This window comes from Oryzias latipes, chromosome 14 (assembly GCF_053564925.1).
Source record: "Oryzias latipes strain Hd-rR chromosome 14, Olatipes_Hd-rR_3.1".
Lineage (NCBI taxonomy): Eukaryota > Metazoa > Chordata > Actinopteri > Beloniformes > Adrianichthyidae > Oryzias > Oryzias latipes.
The window spans coordinates 20,140,295-20,156,526 of NC_136250.1; the positions used below are offsets into that span (position 1 = coordinate 20,140,295).

Sequence of the window (16,232 nt, forward strand, 5' to 3'; positions counted from 1 at the left end):
ACCTGGATTAAAGCAAACAGACAGATGTGAGCTTTCCATCATAAAAGTAATTAAGTGATTTGACCTTGACTGACGCCATGAAGAATTTCTTTTTATACTTTTTCATAAATATATCAGTCAAAAGATTCATTGTTTTGTGGGAAAATATATATTTTTTTCTATTAGAAATAATTGGAAAACCACTGCCCTACATTAAAATAAAAAGGAGCTTTTTGAACTTTTTTTTGTTTTGTTTTTTTGGAGGAAGAGTTTGATCTTCTAAAATTAGGTAGTCAGAAACTCAGCAGATATGACAATTTTTTAATAATAAAAGCTCTTCTGTCTCTTACATATGAAGAAATTACAGGATTGAGGGTGAAAAATAAATTATTTATTTATTTAAGAATGTTTTCCGTGGAGTTGATTTTAAAAAAATCTGGTGTCCGCCCACACTTTGCATCCTCCTCCTTTTTGAGGGAAGGATGCCAGAAACCAGTTTGGCACATCAGAAAGACTGACTTTAAAGAAAGCACAGGTGTGGTTATGTGGCCTACTGACTGATTTGACGCCAGCTCTGAAGCTCCTTTTGAAGCTCCCTGGTGGCCACTATCAAGACAGAATTTCTAAAAATGGACATAAAACCTGTCCGTTTAAGGGATACGGCCCGAAAAGTTGCTCTGAATTTGAGCGTATGATGGTTTTCTGTCCACCAAAGGCCAAACATGGCGAAAAATTGAAAGAAATTAAAAATAAATAGCAACTTTTGCTGATTTTTTTTTTTTTTGCACTGTAAGGCACATGTTAAATCTTTATTTAAAAGAAAAGAAAAAAAATAGTGCGCTTGGTTGTCTGGTTGTGCGATTTTCTGTCAAAATGTTTGACAATTGGAAGAACAAAACACTCGGCAAACCAAGTCCAGGACGTCAAATGCTAATTGATGACGATATAGAAAAAGTGAAGAATCCTTTTCTGAACCAGTTTGGACTTCAGACCTAATCAGAACCTTTGAAAGGCAGATGGTCCTTCATAGGTCAGGGGTGTGTGGAGAAAAAACATTGACTACAAAGCCTCTTTTCCACTGAGCAGGATGGTCTGTTCCTGTCCTCAAAGTTGGACAGTCACGGCTCATGCGGGGTGGAGTGTAGACCTATTGTGTACCTTTGCATCATAGTAGTGGGACTACAACAAAACAAAGCTATCAAGATCAATGGAGCTCATCCAGCAGCCCAATTTCTTCTGCTTGGCGTTTGGTACTTCGTATATATAAGTCATTTAATGTTGTCTGAGAAAAGATTGTGGACGGCGAAGAGGAATACACTGGCGCTAGTCTGGCCAATCAACAGGTTTCATCCTGTGACAGTATCTCCGCCCGTTCCATTTTTCTATGGACCTACAACCAAGGAGGAGCCCAAAAATGGTACGAATTGGTCTGGCTCAATGGGTCAATTTTATAATGGAAACACTCAAAATACCAGACTATTCAGTGGAAATGAGGCTTAGGAGAACTGGACCTTGTGAGTGTGATGTCACGTGTAGAAAATAGTTTACTTTCGGCTCCAAAAAAAATAGTGAATTCAGTTGCCATTTTTTTTGCGCCACCATGTTGGAACCAGATGGTTAAGTGATTGGTTCCTCTGATTACTCTTGATTACCACTCTGGCCAATCAAAAATAAGCTTGTTGGAAATCCACATCGCTAAATTGAAAGTAGGTTTGGGAAAATCTGTCAAACAAAAATTTTGAATGTTCATCGTGATACCACATACTTTAGTTGAGGCATCTGATTGGACAGTACTAATTGACTAACTACACTATAAGAAAAAATATGAAACAAAAATTTGGATTAGTAAGATGTTAAGAAAAGGTTTCAGAGCAAGAATGGTTATTCTGACAATGACTGAGTAATAGCTGTTTGTTTCTCAATAGAGGTCTATGGGATTTTGGCTTCTTGGAGCCAACTTGCACTTCCTGTTTGGAACGCCTGGGGGGAGGAGTCACTCAGTCCAAGTCATATACAGTCATTGGGAAAAACCACTTATCTAAGATAAGGATGCTTATCTAAAATAAGGATGATCCAACATTATATCAGTTTTTTGGGGGGAAAGGAAATAAGTTTGTTACATTTATACTTAGTTTTGTTTTGCTACTGTTTGAAAAAAAAATTGCTGAAGAAGTTGAAGGGCTGAACGGTTTTTGAAGGTACACCGTGTGTTTGCAGAGGAGAGATGAGGAGCTGAGAGGGAGCTGCAGCTGAGAAGCTTCCTAATTGATTTCACAGGGAGACGAGCGGGGGTGGGGCGCATGCAGAATATGGGGGGGCTTAATTATTAATGACAGAATCTGCAGATAAAACAGAGGGACAGCAAGCCACTTTACATAACAGTGCAACGGTGCAACAGAGCGAGAAGGGAAAAAAAAGTTCCTCTTTTTTTTTCCGTCTCTGTGCCATTTCTCAACAACCTCGCCGCCGTTTGCAGAGCTGTCACTGTTCTCGTTGCTGTTGTCTCTCTCTGCATGTAATGGAAAACACATTTTTTCACACAAACTATCCCGATGATTTTCTCCAGCTGTTAAATGCTGCCACTTCCCCCTGCTTTGTACTTTTCCAATGCTCCTCCTCGGAGACGTACATTATTTAAAACGTCACACTCTAGAGCCCTGCAAACTCCAGCAACTGCAGGCGAAAGTGTTAGAAATAAAAAAATAAAAACTGGCAGGGAATTAGTACTTGCATATTGTAATGTGTGGGAGTGCAATTGTGTAGGTCTGTTCCAGAGGGCCATCGCACAGAGCGGCTCGGCCATCTCCAGCTGGTCGGTCAACTATCGGCCGCTGATGTACACCAAAATCCTGGCAAAGAAGGTGGGCTGCTCTTTTGGGGACATGGCAGATTTGGTCGATTGTCTACGAAGGAAGAGTTTTCGGGAGCTGGTGGACCAAGACATCCAGCCCGCACGCTACCACATCGCCTTTGGGCCTGTGGTAGACGGGGATGTGGTGCCAGACGACCCTGAGATCCTCATGCAGCAGGTAGCCCCTGAGCAGAGTCTAACCCTCAAAGCCACGTTCACACCTCCCTGACAAATACACGTTCAAGCGACCAATTTCAATTTAAATGTGAGCGCGTGCTTTGGGCTTCCGTATTCAAAACTTGGTGTTCACGCGTCGCTACGCTAGTTTTTAATTCGTTTTTGCGCTCTGCAGACAAAATATCACACGTGCATTGAAAGTTAAACCAGTTGAACTTTGACCAATCGGGAACTTGGATTTTGTAGTGATGTATGGATGGCGTCCTTTTTAATTCACAGAACTGTCATCCGTTTGAAAATTGATCACGAAGGAGAAATGAATAACTGCGGTTTGTGCGCGGCTGGAATTCTTTGACGCCAAGTCTTTTATCAATTGGAATAGAGCTGTAAAAGAAAATGTCCGAAGCAAGATTCCCAAGATTTTCACCACTTCGACATTTTGCACCAAGCCTTTTTCATCTGTAAGTACGTGCGCTAGTATGGGATGACGACAGTCCAGTGTTTTATCGTGTACTTGATAAAACATCCCCTGTGTGAATATAGCATAACACCGGAGCCTTAGCTCTAGTGTGTATATTCCTTCAGCTACAGTAACTCTTCAACCATGTAGGTAAATAATATATTACTGGATTCTTCTGCATAGAAATGTGCTTTGCAAAATTACGCAACACTTCACAGTAGTATGTGTTCCATGTCGGTGCAAAGCTGTACGAAAAGCTGCTTTTCTCCACATCAGAATCCACTCATTCACTTTGATCGCATAAAAGGTCAAAGAGTTTCACCACGTCAAAGGGTGTGTGTTATCTAGCTGTTACCGTCAACATCTTCATTATATAATGGTTAACAGCCTTTTTTTTCTATGTGTTGTGTAAACACTCATCAAAGTCTCTTTAACACCCCTGGTCTTTCTTGTTCTTAGGGCGAGTTCCTCAATTATGACATTCTGCTGGGTGTCAACCAGGGAGAAGGTCTGAAGTTTGTGGATGACAGTGAGGGAGAAGATGGAATATCAGCAGCATCCTTTGACTACACCATCTCCAACTTTGTGGATAATCTATATGGATATCCTGATGGTCAGATCTTACCCTTTTTTCCATCTATGTTATTTATCCATTCAATGTGTATGACGATATAATAAAGAAATACTCAGAAATGCAATTTTTTAGCTTAATTTTCTTTGAATATGTCCTCCATCATCAGAAAAATGCCAAAGGACCGTTAAAAAACATTTCTTTAACAAAAATCAGATGTCAAGGTTTTAACATCCTTACTACCGTATGTGGTTATCTCTGATGAGTATTCAGACCTTCATTTTATACTGGTCCCCTTTACATTTGTGCAATGGAAATGACCCAAAAGTGTTAGAACTGCAAAAAAATAAAAATAACTCTTAAGAAGTGAAATATTCATAAAGAAATGTTTGGCAGAGAGCATGTCATGATTACAAGATAAAAGCACAGCTCGAAATGAAAAAGGTTTTGAGGATTTTAATTATAATTAAGGCAGAAAAGTGGATACTTAATTTAATGAATTCATGCACACTCATGTTGAAATTAATTTTTTTTTCCAAGGTAAAGATATCCTCAGGGAAACCATAAAGTTCATGTACACGGACTGGGCTGACAGGGACAACAGTGACATGCGTAGGAAGACCCTCCTGGCTCTGTTCACCGACCACCAATGGGTAGCCCCAGCTGTCGCCACTGCCAAGCTGCACGCTGAGTTTCAGTCACCCGTCTACTTCTATACTTTCCACCACCACTGTCAGACTGAGGCCAGGCCTGACTGGGCCGACGCTGCCCACGGAGATGAGATCCCCTATGTGTTTGGGATTCCCATGGTCGGAGCCACTGACCTGTTTCCATGTAACTTCTCCAAGAATGATGTGATGCTCAGCGCCGTAGTCATGACGTACTGGACCAACTTTGCAAAGACAGGGTACGTACAGGAACCACCTTTAAAGACTTGCCCATTTTTCTCCGTGTAAGCTTGGTTTTCTTGTGTGGTTCTAGTCATATTGTAATAAAGTTGCACTTTTCCAAATTGATAAAGTTGTTTGGAATCCAAACTAACTAAATTATAGGCAGGGCAATGGACTGACGAACTGTTCGACGCCACCTTCATCCAATAATGACTAGGATAGGCTCCAGCATCCCAGTAACCCCGAATGGGATGAAAATGTTTAGAAAATGGATGGATGAATGAAACTAAACCATACAGACTAAAAATGAGCTTAAAAATAATAGTAAAAATGAAATTGGCTATAATTATACGATGGTCTGGGTGAATACTCAATTCTGATTGGCTGCTGGGTCTTGATAAAAAAATGATAATCCCAAGCCCAAATGTCATATTTCACTGCGCTGGCTTCTTTTAAACAAACGTTTGCTTCATCATCTGGACAAAAACAGGCGATAAGAGGTGAATTTTCTCTCTAAACTGATGCTGAAGTCCCCCTATGACAATTTTTTTATGAAAACGCTCCCAGTGGTGTTTTAATTATGATTATGAGGTTTTTAACCAAAATCCCACAACCTAAATGTCTTAAAAAGCAATATTTCATGTTTATCTAAAGCCTCTGTTTCCAAAATCTCCTCTACATTGGGCGTGGCAATTGGTGCTGAGCTGAGTAGCTTTGCTCTTGATCCCCCTTTCTGCAAGCGGCGTGTTACGTGCGGCCAGCGCTGAACCTTTTTCTTGGCCGCACGGACCCAAAGGATCCGATTTGTGCGCAAAGGTCTGGCAGCAACGCAATTTCAGCAGCATGGTGCAATTTGGTACAAATCTGAACCAAATTGGCAAAGGCGGCTATACCCTGGACAGTCTGTCGCATAGGGACCATGGAGCTGGAGCAATGGCGATCACTATGCTGGCTCTTGGGAGGCCAGCTGGTGGGCAGACAGAGACCCACTGCAGGATGCCAGCCTGCTCGGGCCTCCATAAGAACCTCTTTACTAACAAGGTGGGGCGATAACGTACTGTGACTATGCTAACTCCAAACCTTGGTAGTAACACAAAAAAAATAGACATTAGTCGGAATATCAGATTCACAATAAAAACCAACCGTGTTTGCAATTCGTAAAATTAAAAGATTGGCATTTTGACAGAGCGCCATGTACCCACCAAAATTGCTTCGACATCAGTAAGCACAATCAGAATTAATCCATATATAAGGTCAAATTTTTTTTATTTTTTTTTTAATAAGGTTTTTAGCTGCGCCTATAGTGCAGAAAATATGGTGATTTAAAGCAGGGCTGCCAACTTTTTATGAAAGCTTGGAGTGAGAGTCAGAAAAAAGAAGTCACTCTATACTGCATATAGATTAGACAAGTTTAGTTTTGTGAAAGTGTATTTGCGAATAAGGTGAAAAAATCATGAACTGAAAAGGAAAAAGGAAAAAAAGACTTTTTAAAGAACAACACAAAATAATTGTTCAGCTTAATAACATGGGAAACAAACAAACTACACTAAGACAAGACAAGATACAAGGCATTTAGAGAAAAAGGTTAGAACTGTCCCTTGTTGTAAGTACTTGTGGCCTTTTTTGAAGGTTTGAGAATTTTAGTTGACTCCCACTTGACAGAGCGCCATGTACCTCTCAAAATTACTTTGACATCAGTAAAAAACCTGATTCAGGGCCTACTACCTTAAAGTTTCATCCAAGGCCAAACTGTTCCTGGTCTTGGTTTTGTTTAGGCCCACTTTGCATTTGAGTGGAGCAGCACCAGGACCAGCTTTGCCATGGTGGCAAGCCTCTGGAACAATCTGGCACATGTAAGCTGGGAGAAATAAATAACATCCAGCGGTTCAAACTAAATAAAGTAATTGAAGTCGCCATTTTTCTGTGATATAGACTTCGCCACGTTGGAACCACGTTAGTAAGCGGTGATTGGTTCGAGTCGGTCTGAACCACTGAAAGCAGGCTTTGGATAATCTGTCAATCAAACCTTTTGAGCATTGACATGAAACAACCTTGTTTCATAGAGGCATCTGATTGGCTAGTTTACAGCTCGAATATTGCACTACAGAAAAATATTGTGAAAAAGTGAGGATTATCAAAAACGTGCTAAAAAAAGGTATCAGATCAAGAAGGATTATTTTGACAAACAGAATGGTTTCTATCAGCAGGTACTTCCTGTTTGGAACACCAGGGGCGAAGCATCACTCAGTCCAGTTCTCCAATACAGGCAATCACACCCATTTATTAGGCTACTTTAAAATACAGATACAAAACAAAAAGCACCATAACAGAACTACAGTATGCATCAATGGGTTTTAAAAGACAAAGAACATAATCTAAAAACGCAAAACAATGATTATTGAAAAACTTTTGTATTTGGATCTCGGTAGACATAATTTTTTCTGTTTTCTTTGATCCCCATTTTAGCCCAGAAATTGTCCATCTCCCTGCAGTCTCACAGTTCATGAGTCATAGATCTCAAATTTCAGTTTGGGTTGGCTCTGCACGTAACACTGTGTTTCTTCCAAATGTGCAAATTGATGACGTAATCGCCTCCTGCGCATCCCTCAAACGGCTGCACCGATTTCAGTGATGCTCTCGAGGCTGTGTGATTGCACGCAACACATTGATTTAAGCCTTACTCACTAAAGGGGCGGACTTACCATTAGTAAAAGGTAGGTGATTGCCTGGGGCCACCAACACTCTGGGCCCCCGAGTTGAACAACTAAGAAAAGGGTCAAAAATCAATTTAACGTTCATTATTATTTAACTCTGTCATAAAAACAAACCGACCCCAAATCACATGTAAAAGTGTTTTGTCCACCCCCGTCCCTCTGCAGCAATGGAATATTCCAACATTAAAAAAGGAGACTAAGACCAACAGGGACCAATCAGTGTTCAGCAGCGGAGCCGCCATCAGTTTGTCAATGTGCGTGTGCAGGACTGGGACTGTTAAAGCACTTTTAAGAAGGTAGTAAAGCGTTTTATACCATGGTCCGGGTGAACACTCGATTCTGATTGGCTGCTGGCTGTGCATTAAAACATGATAACCCCACAGTGAAAAAAGAAGTTCCGGTTAGCTAGCTTAAATGTTTTATATCACTGCGCCGGCTCCTTTAAAACAACCTTTTGCTTCATCATTTGGACAAAAACAAGCAGTAAGAGGTGAACTTTCTCTCCGAACTGATGCTTTATTCAACCCATCGGGACGATCAGCATATATATATCGCCGAATCTCGACTGCAGCGGTGGTGTGGTGCAACGCGGACTATTTGTCACATCGCAATGCGCAGCATCACGTAACATATAGTCCACTTTTTGTGAGAAAAGCGATCCAAATTGGAAAAAAATCAAGAATTAAGGTCTAAAAACTGGTTAATATCTATTGCTTTTGTAAGTGACCATGATATAAGTGGGTTAATGGTCTTCGAAGTGTGCGTTATTACTTTTTAACGCACTTTGCGGAAGCAACAGTCCTCCACTTCGCGTCGGACGGTTCAGGCTTCCACGGCGTGCGTTAAAAAGTAATAACGCACACTTCGTCGGCCATTAACTCTACTTAACCCTTGGGCCATCCAAGGACCGTTAATGTTGGGAGTGGGGTCAACTGGACCCCACAAGATAGCACAAGGGATATAAGTATTTACCGTTTATTTTGTGTTTCTCTGTCGTTTTAGTCTTAAGATCTGACGTGAAGCTGTGCTGAAAATACGCTTTTTGCCCTTATTTGGGTTTTTATTCTACTTTTTTATTTAAAAAAATCCTTTTTTTTTTCTTAATATTTGAGAAAAACATAGCTGCTGATAAAGTTTAGTAATAGTCAATTATTTAATGTTTCTGTCTGACTGACTGCAAAAATGTTGGATCGATGTAATATTATTAAAAATGTGTCAAAGTCGGACTTTCAAGTGAACCAGGACATAAAACAATAGGTGAATAATTACTGTTAATTATGGCTAATTAATTTATAACTCGTTCACTTTTTTTAAGGGTCTGGTGGTTTTCAAATGACTTTTGGGTTGGAAAACCATGACTCTATCTTGCAACACTGGCAGAAATGAAATGATTCGAAGAGATTTTTTAAAAAGTGTCAAAAAGTGGCTATTAAAAACAGGAGAATGCAAAGAGAAAGGAAGAAATGTGTTGCCATACTTCCAAAAGTGCTGGAAGAAAGACAAGATAAGAAACAGAACAGAAACAGAACAGTGCCCCCCATCCCTCCTCACACATCTCTCCCCCCATCCTGCGCAGCCCGTTGGTGCTGTTTAAGGGCCAGTCTTGTGTTCGAAATGAGAACATTTGACAATCAGAGGGTAGTTTGTGTGTGCGTCCAATGGGGATCCCGTGGGCACTTATCAGAGCCGTTTCAATAATTAAAAAAAACAGGACTTGTGTCTCAACATTATCTTAACAAGATTCTCAAAAAGGTATAAACGTTTTGAGGTGTTAAAATTAGTGAATTATTATTGTAGTCGGTTTAAAGGCTGTCCTCTGGACTTGGTTTTTAAAGACCAATTCCAGATGACAACCTTTAAACCTACTACTATGATGAAGTCTACCTGGATGAATGAGAGTCTTTCTAGACATTAGTGCATAATATTTAGAACTTACTACCACTCAAACTCAAATACATACCTGGAAAATGTTAAATCAAAGTAGATAGAATTTTGTTGATGTTTTAACTTGAGAATGAGTGTGTCACAGTAGTGGATTGCACTCACAGAAACCATGCGTCCACATCCGCGTAAACAAAGAATCCCACTTAATATTATTGCCTAATCAATCACCACAGTCTCCTCAAGCCTAAATTATGGATCCTACGAGTGTTGCTTCAGCCTTAACCAGACCTTAACAAATTCATTAAAAAGATCAACTGGAAAAAGTGACTTTAAGTGTATTTCGTGAGAAATAGAGGTGTGGCGTGAGAACGTGAGAGACCAATCAAATGTGTGAGTCTCACAGCGAATGAGAGTCGGAAGCCTTTTTTAAATATGTTGTAGAAAGGTTGTTAAAAATGTATTTTTGTAATCTCCAGAACGTAAACTTGTTTTTCCTAATAGCTTTTGAAATATCCGCAAAAATGTCAAGAATACCAAAACGGACAATTGTATATAAACAGATAAGAAAACATTAATAGGCTACACCTTTTTTTTTTTTTTTTCCAGGGATCCCAACTTGCCAGTTCCTCAGGACACCACGTTTATCCATACGAAGCCGAACCGTTTTGAAGAGGTCATCTGGACAAAATTCAGCTCCAAAGACAAGCAGTACTTGCATATTGGCCTAAAGCCTCGAGTCAGAGATAATTACCGTGCCAACAAGGTGGCATTTTGGCTCGAACTGGTGCCACATCTCCACAGCCTACACGAGGAAATCATTAGCTCCATTACCACTCGGTTGCCACCCAATAACCGAAGGAAGCCCTCTCATCCCGGGACCCGCTCCACACGACACCCGGTGGTCTCTACTTACCCACCAGATTCTGATCCGGATGTTTCTGAAAGACCCCGCTTTTCTCCTTTTCCCAGTGAGACAAGGGACTACTCGACCGAGCTGAGTGTGACGGTAGCTGTTGGTGCTTCGCTGCTTTTTCTCAACGTGCTGGCATTCGCCGCGCTTTACTACAAACGAGATAAGCGGCACGAACTCATGCAAAGGCGTCACCGCCGCCTGTCCCCTCACCGCAGCACGACAGCGGGAATGGGCGTTGGCATGGGAGTGGTGGGCGCCCCGCCTCACAACGACCTGGCGCTGAGCCAGGAGGAGGAGCTAATGTCGCTGCAGATGAAACAACAGAGGGTGGAGCTGGAGCACGGGACACCACTCCCTTCGCGCGGCGTCCATGGCGATCTGGAGACCCTGAGGTGCCCGCCTGACTATACGCTGGCCCTGAGGCGAGCCCCAGAGGATGTGCCACTTATGACCGCCAACACCATAACAATGATCCCCAGCACCATCAGCAGCATGCAGCCCCTCCACCCTTTCAACACATACCCGCCCATCCCCACCCCTTCTTCTACACCTGTCCCCAGCCACAGCAACAATGCCCTGCCACACCAACACTCTACCACCCGTGTATAGGAGCAGGTACAAGCTTTGCTGCCCCTCTCTGAGCTCACTCTCCTCCATTCAAACGTCACTTTTATCACCTATGTTCTCCTCGTTCGATCTTCTTTCTCATAAAGCCCTCAAACAAAGCTGCAGTTTGTAAGATAAGAGGCAAAGGATTTCCTCCAAACTGTAAACAGAACTCAGAGAGACTGTATCGAAAGCTACTCTGTCACAGTGCGCCACAACTGCTTTACCCTGTTAGCTCTATGAATATTTGGTGCTTAGAAAAGTTGCTAAGCTTTAAGCTTGTAGCTCCCTCATTTGGGTTTCATCATTCAGCCAGACATTGGATGTGTAGCCTAGTTGTTGGGCGCAAGTGTTTTTGAACATTTTTGTGAGTGTGTCAGTGTAAAACTGTGTTTAACAAAGCAACACAAATATGCATTTTTTGGGAAGGGGGAGGGGGTTGTTTGCAAAATGACGATTCAGTAGCAAGCAGAGTTGTATGGGGCAACATATGTCCGAACAAGGTGTCTCTCATGAAGCCCGATTTGTTGGAACTTACAAATTGCAGCTTTAAAGGCCCAATCTGGAAGTCAAATTTGGCCCCCGACAAACCCCAACAGCTGTGTGTGCATTGTAGTTTGAGGTTATTGTTCAGCGTGAAATCAATTAGCAGAGATGGAAGCCTATTTGATGGCAACGCAAGGCTAACAAGAAAACCAAAATGTCTGCTGGGATCACTCTACTCTATCTTCATTGAATCCGTTCACTCACTGCCTCAGCATTTAGAACACTTCCAGATTTGGGCTTCATCTCTTGGGCAGACCAGTAAATGACTGAATCCCATTCGGTACGGTGGCCCAGAAGTGCAAATTACATCCACAAATAATTAAACGCAAGAACATATTAAAGATCACATTGACAATTAAAAAGGAAAACATTTTTTTTTAAATGACGTTTTAGAGATCAAAGCAAAATTCCACAATTCAAAACTCAATTCAAATGAAATGCATTGTGGTCTAAATTCGCCAATCTAGTGAGAATCGAAGCACTCTGGTTTTTCGCAGAGACTTCTAGTAGTTTTCTAGGACACTCAATTTTGTAATTGTAGATTCTGACAGCTGTACTAGAAGGAGAGCTATATAGAGCACCATGAAGTGAGTAGTGAAAGAATCTGTCCACAACCAATAAGGAACCAGACAAGGTAGGTACTATGGGACGTCGCTGATGACATTTGATTTTTGACATTCTGGTTTTGAGGTTTTTGGTTTCCGTAAAAAAGTTGTTTTTTTTTGGTATTTACTTTAAAGTTGTTGCCAACATTAAAGACACATTTAAAAGAGTTTAAATCTTACTATAAAATCAGTGATGTCCTATAGTATCTTCCTTTTCCAATTTATTATTATTATTATTATTTTTTTACATTTTATTTTGATTTCTGAAAATTAGTTTAGTTTTGTTTAATTTATATTCCGATTCATTGTTTTGGACTTGTTTTGGTTTCTGAAATTTTGTTTTGATTTCTAAAATGCAATGGGTTTTTTCATTTGCTTATATCTTTTAACTGTCGTTTTGATCTTAAATATATTGTTTTGCCTGTTGGCACTTCAGGGCCACCGTACATTGGATGCAACCTGGAATCCAGGCTGCCCGTTACAGCTCGCTGCACCTGCGTCTCACACGCTCTAATCATGTCCATTACTTTATTTGTTTCTCTCTCATTATCTCTCTGTCTTTACTCTCCATTTCTACTCGTTTATCTCCTCTCACACTTCTCTTCCCCCCCCCCCCCCCCCACACCTTCTGCATCTGCTTTTATCGCTCTTTTTATTAAACCACTGACATAACCCATTTCCTCGCAATCACTTTAAGACTCTCCTTTCTCTTTTGGAGTCTTTTATACAAAAACACAAATGTAAATGATGTATTAATAATAAATTGTGAGGATATGAATGAAAAAGAAAACATATTCTGATATCTCATTTTTACCAGCATTCTTGGTGCCAAGTACTGTGACAAAGTTCCTCTTTCGCCGGCGTCCAGTGGACCGCCTGGAGAGGTTCATCCTGACTGTATCTTACAAAAAGAATTACCATCAGAAAAAGTGCCAATCCTCTTCATTTTTTTAACCACTTTTCTTTGTTATCTTTCTTTTTATTACAGGGAACTTGATATATTATTGTTTCTGTGTGGAATGATTGCATGATTTTTGTTTAGGTTTTTATTTGAAATCTGTCCAGAGAGATGTTTTTCACTTTCAGAATTTGCCTTGTTTAAGTTTTTTTTTTTTATCTTCATTTTCTGTTTTAATATCAGCAGCACTTTGTGGTACTTCAGAAGGTATATAAAGAGATAAATATTGTGTTTAACTATAATTATAACAAAGAGAGTAAATATTCCCTCTATTTTTTCCTAACACTGAGGCTGTGCCGCAACCCCGCCCCCGTTCCCCTCCAAGACTGACTTTAAAAAAAAAACCTCCCCCCTAGTTTGCTTTTCATTCCTTTTCTTCATCCTTTGCAGGTTTGCACTCTCAGTGTTTCTGAATTGCACCTGAACATAGCACTTTTTTCCGTTTCAAGAAAAAAAAAAAAGATTCTTCGTGATTATTCTGAATACGGTTTTTCGTCTGCGACTGACATGAACGTTTCGGGAGTCCCAGGACCTGCCTCGTCTTTTCGTCCGCTCTTTTTTCGCCGTCCGATGAGTGTCGCTTCTGCACGTCAGAAGAAGGAAAAATTACATATTTGTGGTCAGAGGAGGAGGGAGCCTGGTATGTCACACCTTTCGCACAAGTGAACACAAAGACAGGTTGTGCTCTGAACAATTTTGGAGACGAAAAGAAAAGCCCTGTGACATAAACACTGGACAATCTGATCTGTCACTAAGGATGTAGTCTACAAATCTGATCCAACAGACACTACTCACACCGCAAAACTGGGGGAGTATTTCCTCAGCATCCTATTTGCTTCAGGCACTCTGGAGCCGGACTGCCATGCCTCATGCCGGACTGGAGCAAGCTGCAAGGACAGAACCAACTCAGAAAACAAACTGTACATTTTTTTAAGTGTAACAGAACAACATGGAATTTGTAAATATTACGTTTGTCGTTTGGTTTGAGTGATAAGCTGGGTCTTTTCTTTGTGGACAACAGGTGCAAGTTCAAGACGACTTTACGAGAACTTTTACGGTTTGTTTGATCCTGTTTCATTTTCTTGACCTCAACTCTCAGTAGGTTTTTGGGCACATCTTTTAGTCTATGTAAAAAAAATTTAAAAAAGAAATAAAAAAGAAAACAAAAAAACCACAGCATGGATGAGGTAAACTCAAAAAGGAATATTTCTGGCTCAGGGTGGTCTCTAAATTGTGAGTAACATGTTCCTACCGAAGGAAAGGTTGTTTAAAGCATAACCTGCACATTTGGCAACATCCCATCAATCATAAAGGCAGCTTTGGAATAAAATTAGTTTATTTTATTTATTTTTTTGGTGAAAAGCCAAAGAGCAGCTGCAGAGAAAGGATGAATGAAGGGGAACAAGGAAGGACTCCAGACAGCGAAACAACATGGTGTCATTAAAGTGGTCAAAAATAAGCCACAAAATTGAGTTTAACTTGTGACATTGAGGGAATGAATCATATTTTTGTTCCAAGTCGTCTCGGGTGTTATTGGACCGTGTGACCGGAGGGGGGTTTAAAAAAAAAAATACAATATATATATATATATATATATATATATAAAATAAATCCTTTGTAGTCCATTTAGTCTTCTTTCAGGCTCTGATCATGGTGGTTGCTTTGCTACCTTTTCCAATTGTGTCTGCACATTCTGTCCATGGGATTAGTGACGCAGCTGTTTGTTGTGAATTTCCTCCAAAAATGACAAAATTCTCCTTCTGTCTTTTCCTCTTTTGGGGAAAAAAAGGGGTCTTGGATGGCTAACGGAAGCACACTCACTAAGTTTACATGTTTACACGCCAAATGTGATGTTGGCTTATGATGGGGGGGGGGAGGCATCCCACTGATCCAAATATCCTCTTGTTATGATGTTTAATGGCGGAGTGTTGAAATGAAAGCTTGCACCTGTTTGTCTGTTTCATTTAGTCTGATACAGTAACCTGAGGAGCAAGAAACTGTGAGAGGAGGAAGTTAAACCAATTTAAATTCATATTTCTATTTCAAATAGAGGCTATTACACACTGTATGTTGTGTATCTGAACCGGAAAACATTAAAAGACATTCTTAAACTAGTGTTTCTTGAGTTGTTCTTTCACAGAGTTAACCATGTTAAGCCACTGCATCAAAGAATTGACAGAAAATTCCCTTTTTTTATATTTAAATGGCTTTTTTAAACCCTTTTCTTGATATCCACAAGCGTTTTATATATATATATATATATATATATATATATATATATATATATATATATATATATATATATATATATATATATATATATATATATATATATATATATATATATATATATATATATATATATATTATATAAGATCTAGAAAGTATCAACTATGGTATGTTGGGTGATTTGGTAAGTTTTTTGTGTCTCAAATTTAAACCACACATTTTTAATATGGTCCAACTGCTTATATCGACCAGCTCTTCCTAGTCTCCTCCTCACCAACATCAGATCACCCGCCAACAAACTACTGCTCTACTGTCTGATCAGCAGGCAGATGAACTCCAACTCAGAAGCAGCTGTGATTGTGGCAGGAGACTTCAATCACGTGGAAGTCAAAGCAGTGCTCCCCAAATTTCAGAGGTTTATACACTTTCCCACCAGAGACAACAACACACTGGATCAAGTCTACTTGCAATATCCCAGGTGGATACAAGGCTGCAGCAGCTCCTCACCTCAGATCACATCTCTGTAGAGCTAATCACCAACATACAAACCTCTGATCAGCAGGACTAAACCAACCACCAAAACAGTTCAGGAATGGACTGACGAGGCTTCTTCATCAACTTACTGACTGGAAGGTGTGTAACCCTTGTGCTATCCTAGGCACTTAACCATTGGGAGTTGGGTCATCTAGACCCACTAGACAGTGCGCTGAACCTTTTTTCTTCAATGATTTGTGATCTTCACTGGTTTCAATGGATTACATGAAATCTTTCCACCTTTATCCACCTTTGTCATGGTAGGAATACCACGTCAAAGTAAGAGTGGGGGTCATCTAAGATAGCACAAGGGTT

The 16,232-nt window shown here is 40.3% G+C and overlaps 1 protein-coding gene across 5 annotated transcripts in view; it reads left to right on the forward strand.

Moving 5' to 3' along the window:
• Nucleotides 1-15,265, forward strand: part of nlgn2b (neuroligin 2b) — a 140,177-nt gene extending 124,912 nt beyond the window's left edge. For 2 of the 5 annotated variants that reach the window (XM_023962099.2, XM_078930300.1), the window contains exons 6-9: nt 2,743-3,008; nt 3,927-4,080; nt 4,579-4,945; nt 10,133-15,265. In XM_023962099.2, the coding sequence (XP_023817867.1) occupies nt 2,743-3,008; nt 3,927-4,080; nt 4,579-4,945; nt 10,133-11,048 (1,703 nt within the window). In that variant the 3' untranslated portion in view covers nt 11,049-15,265. The remainder of the gene's footprint in view (nt 1-2,742; nt 3,009-3,926; nt 4,081-4,578; nt 4,946-10,132) is intronic. The other 3 variants (XM_023962100.2, XM_078930301.1, NM_001201507.1) reach the window with 2 other exon arrangements.
• Nucleotides 15,266-16,232: the final 967 nt, after the last annotated feature.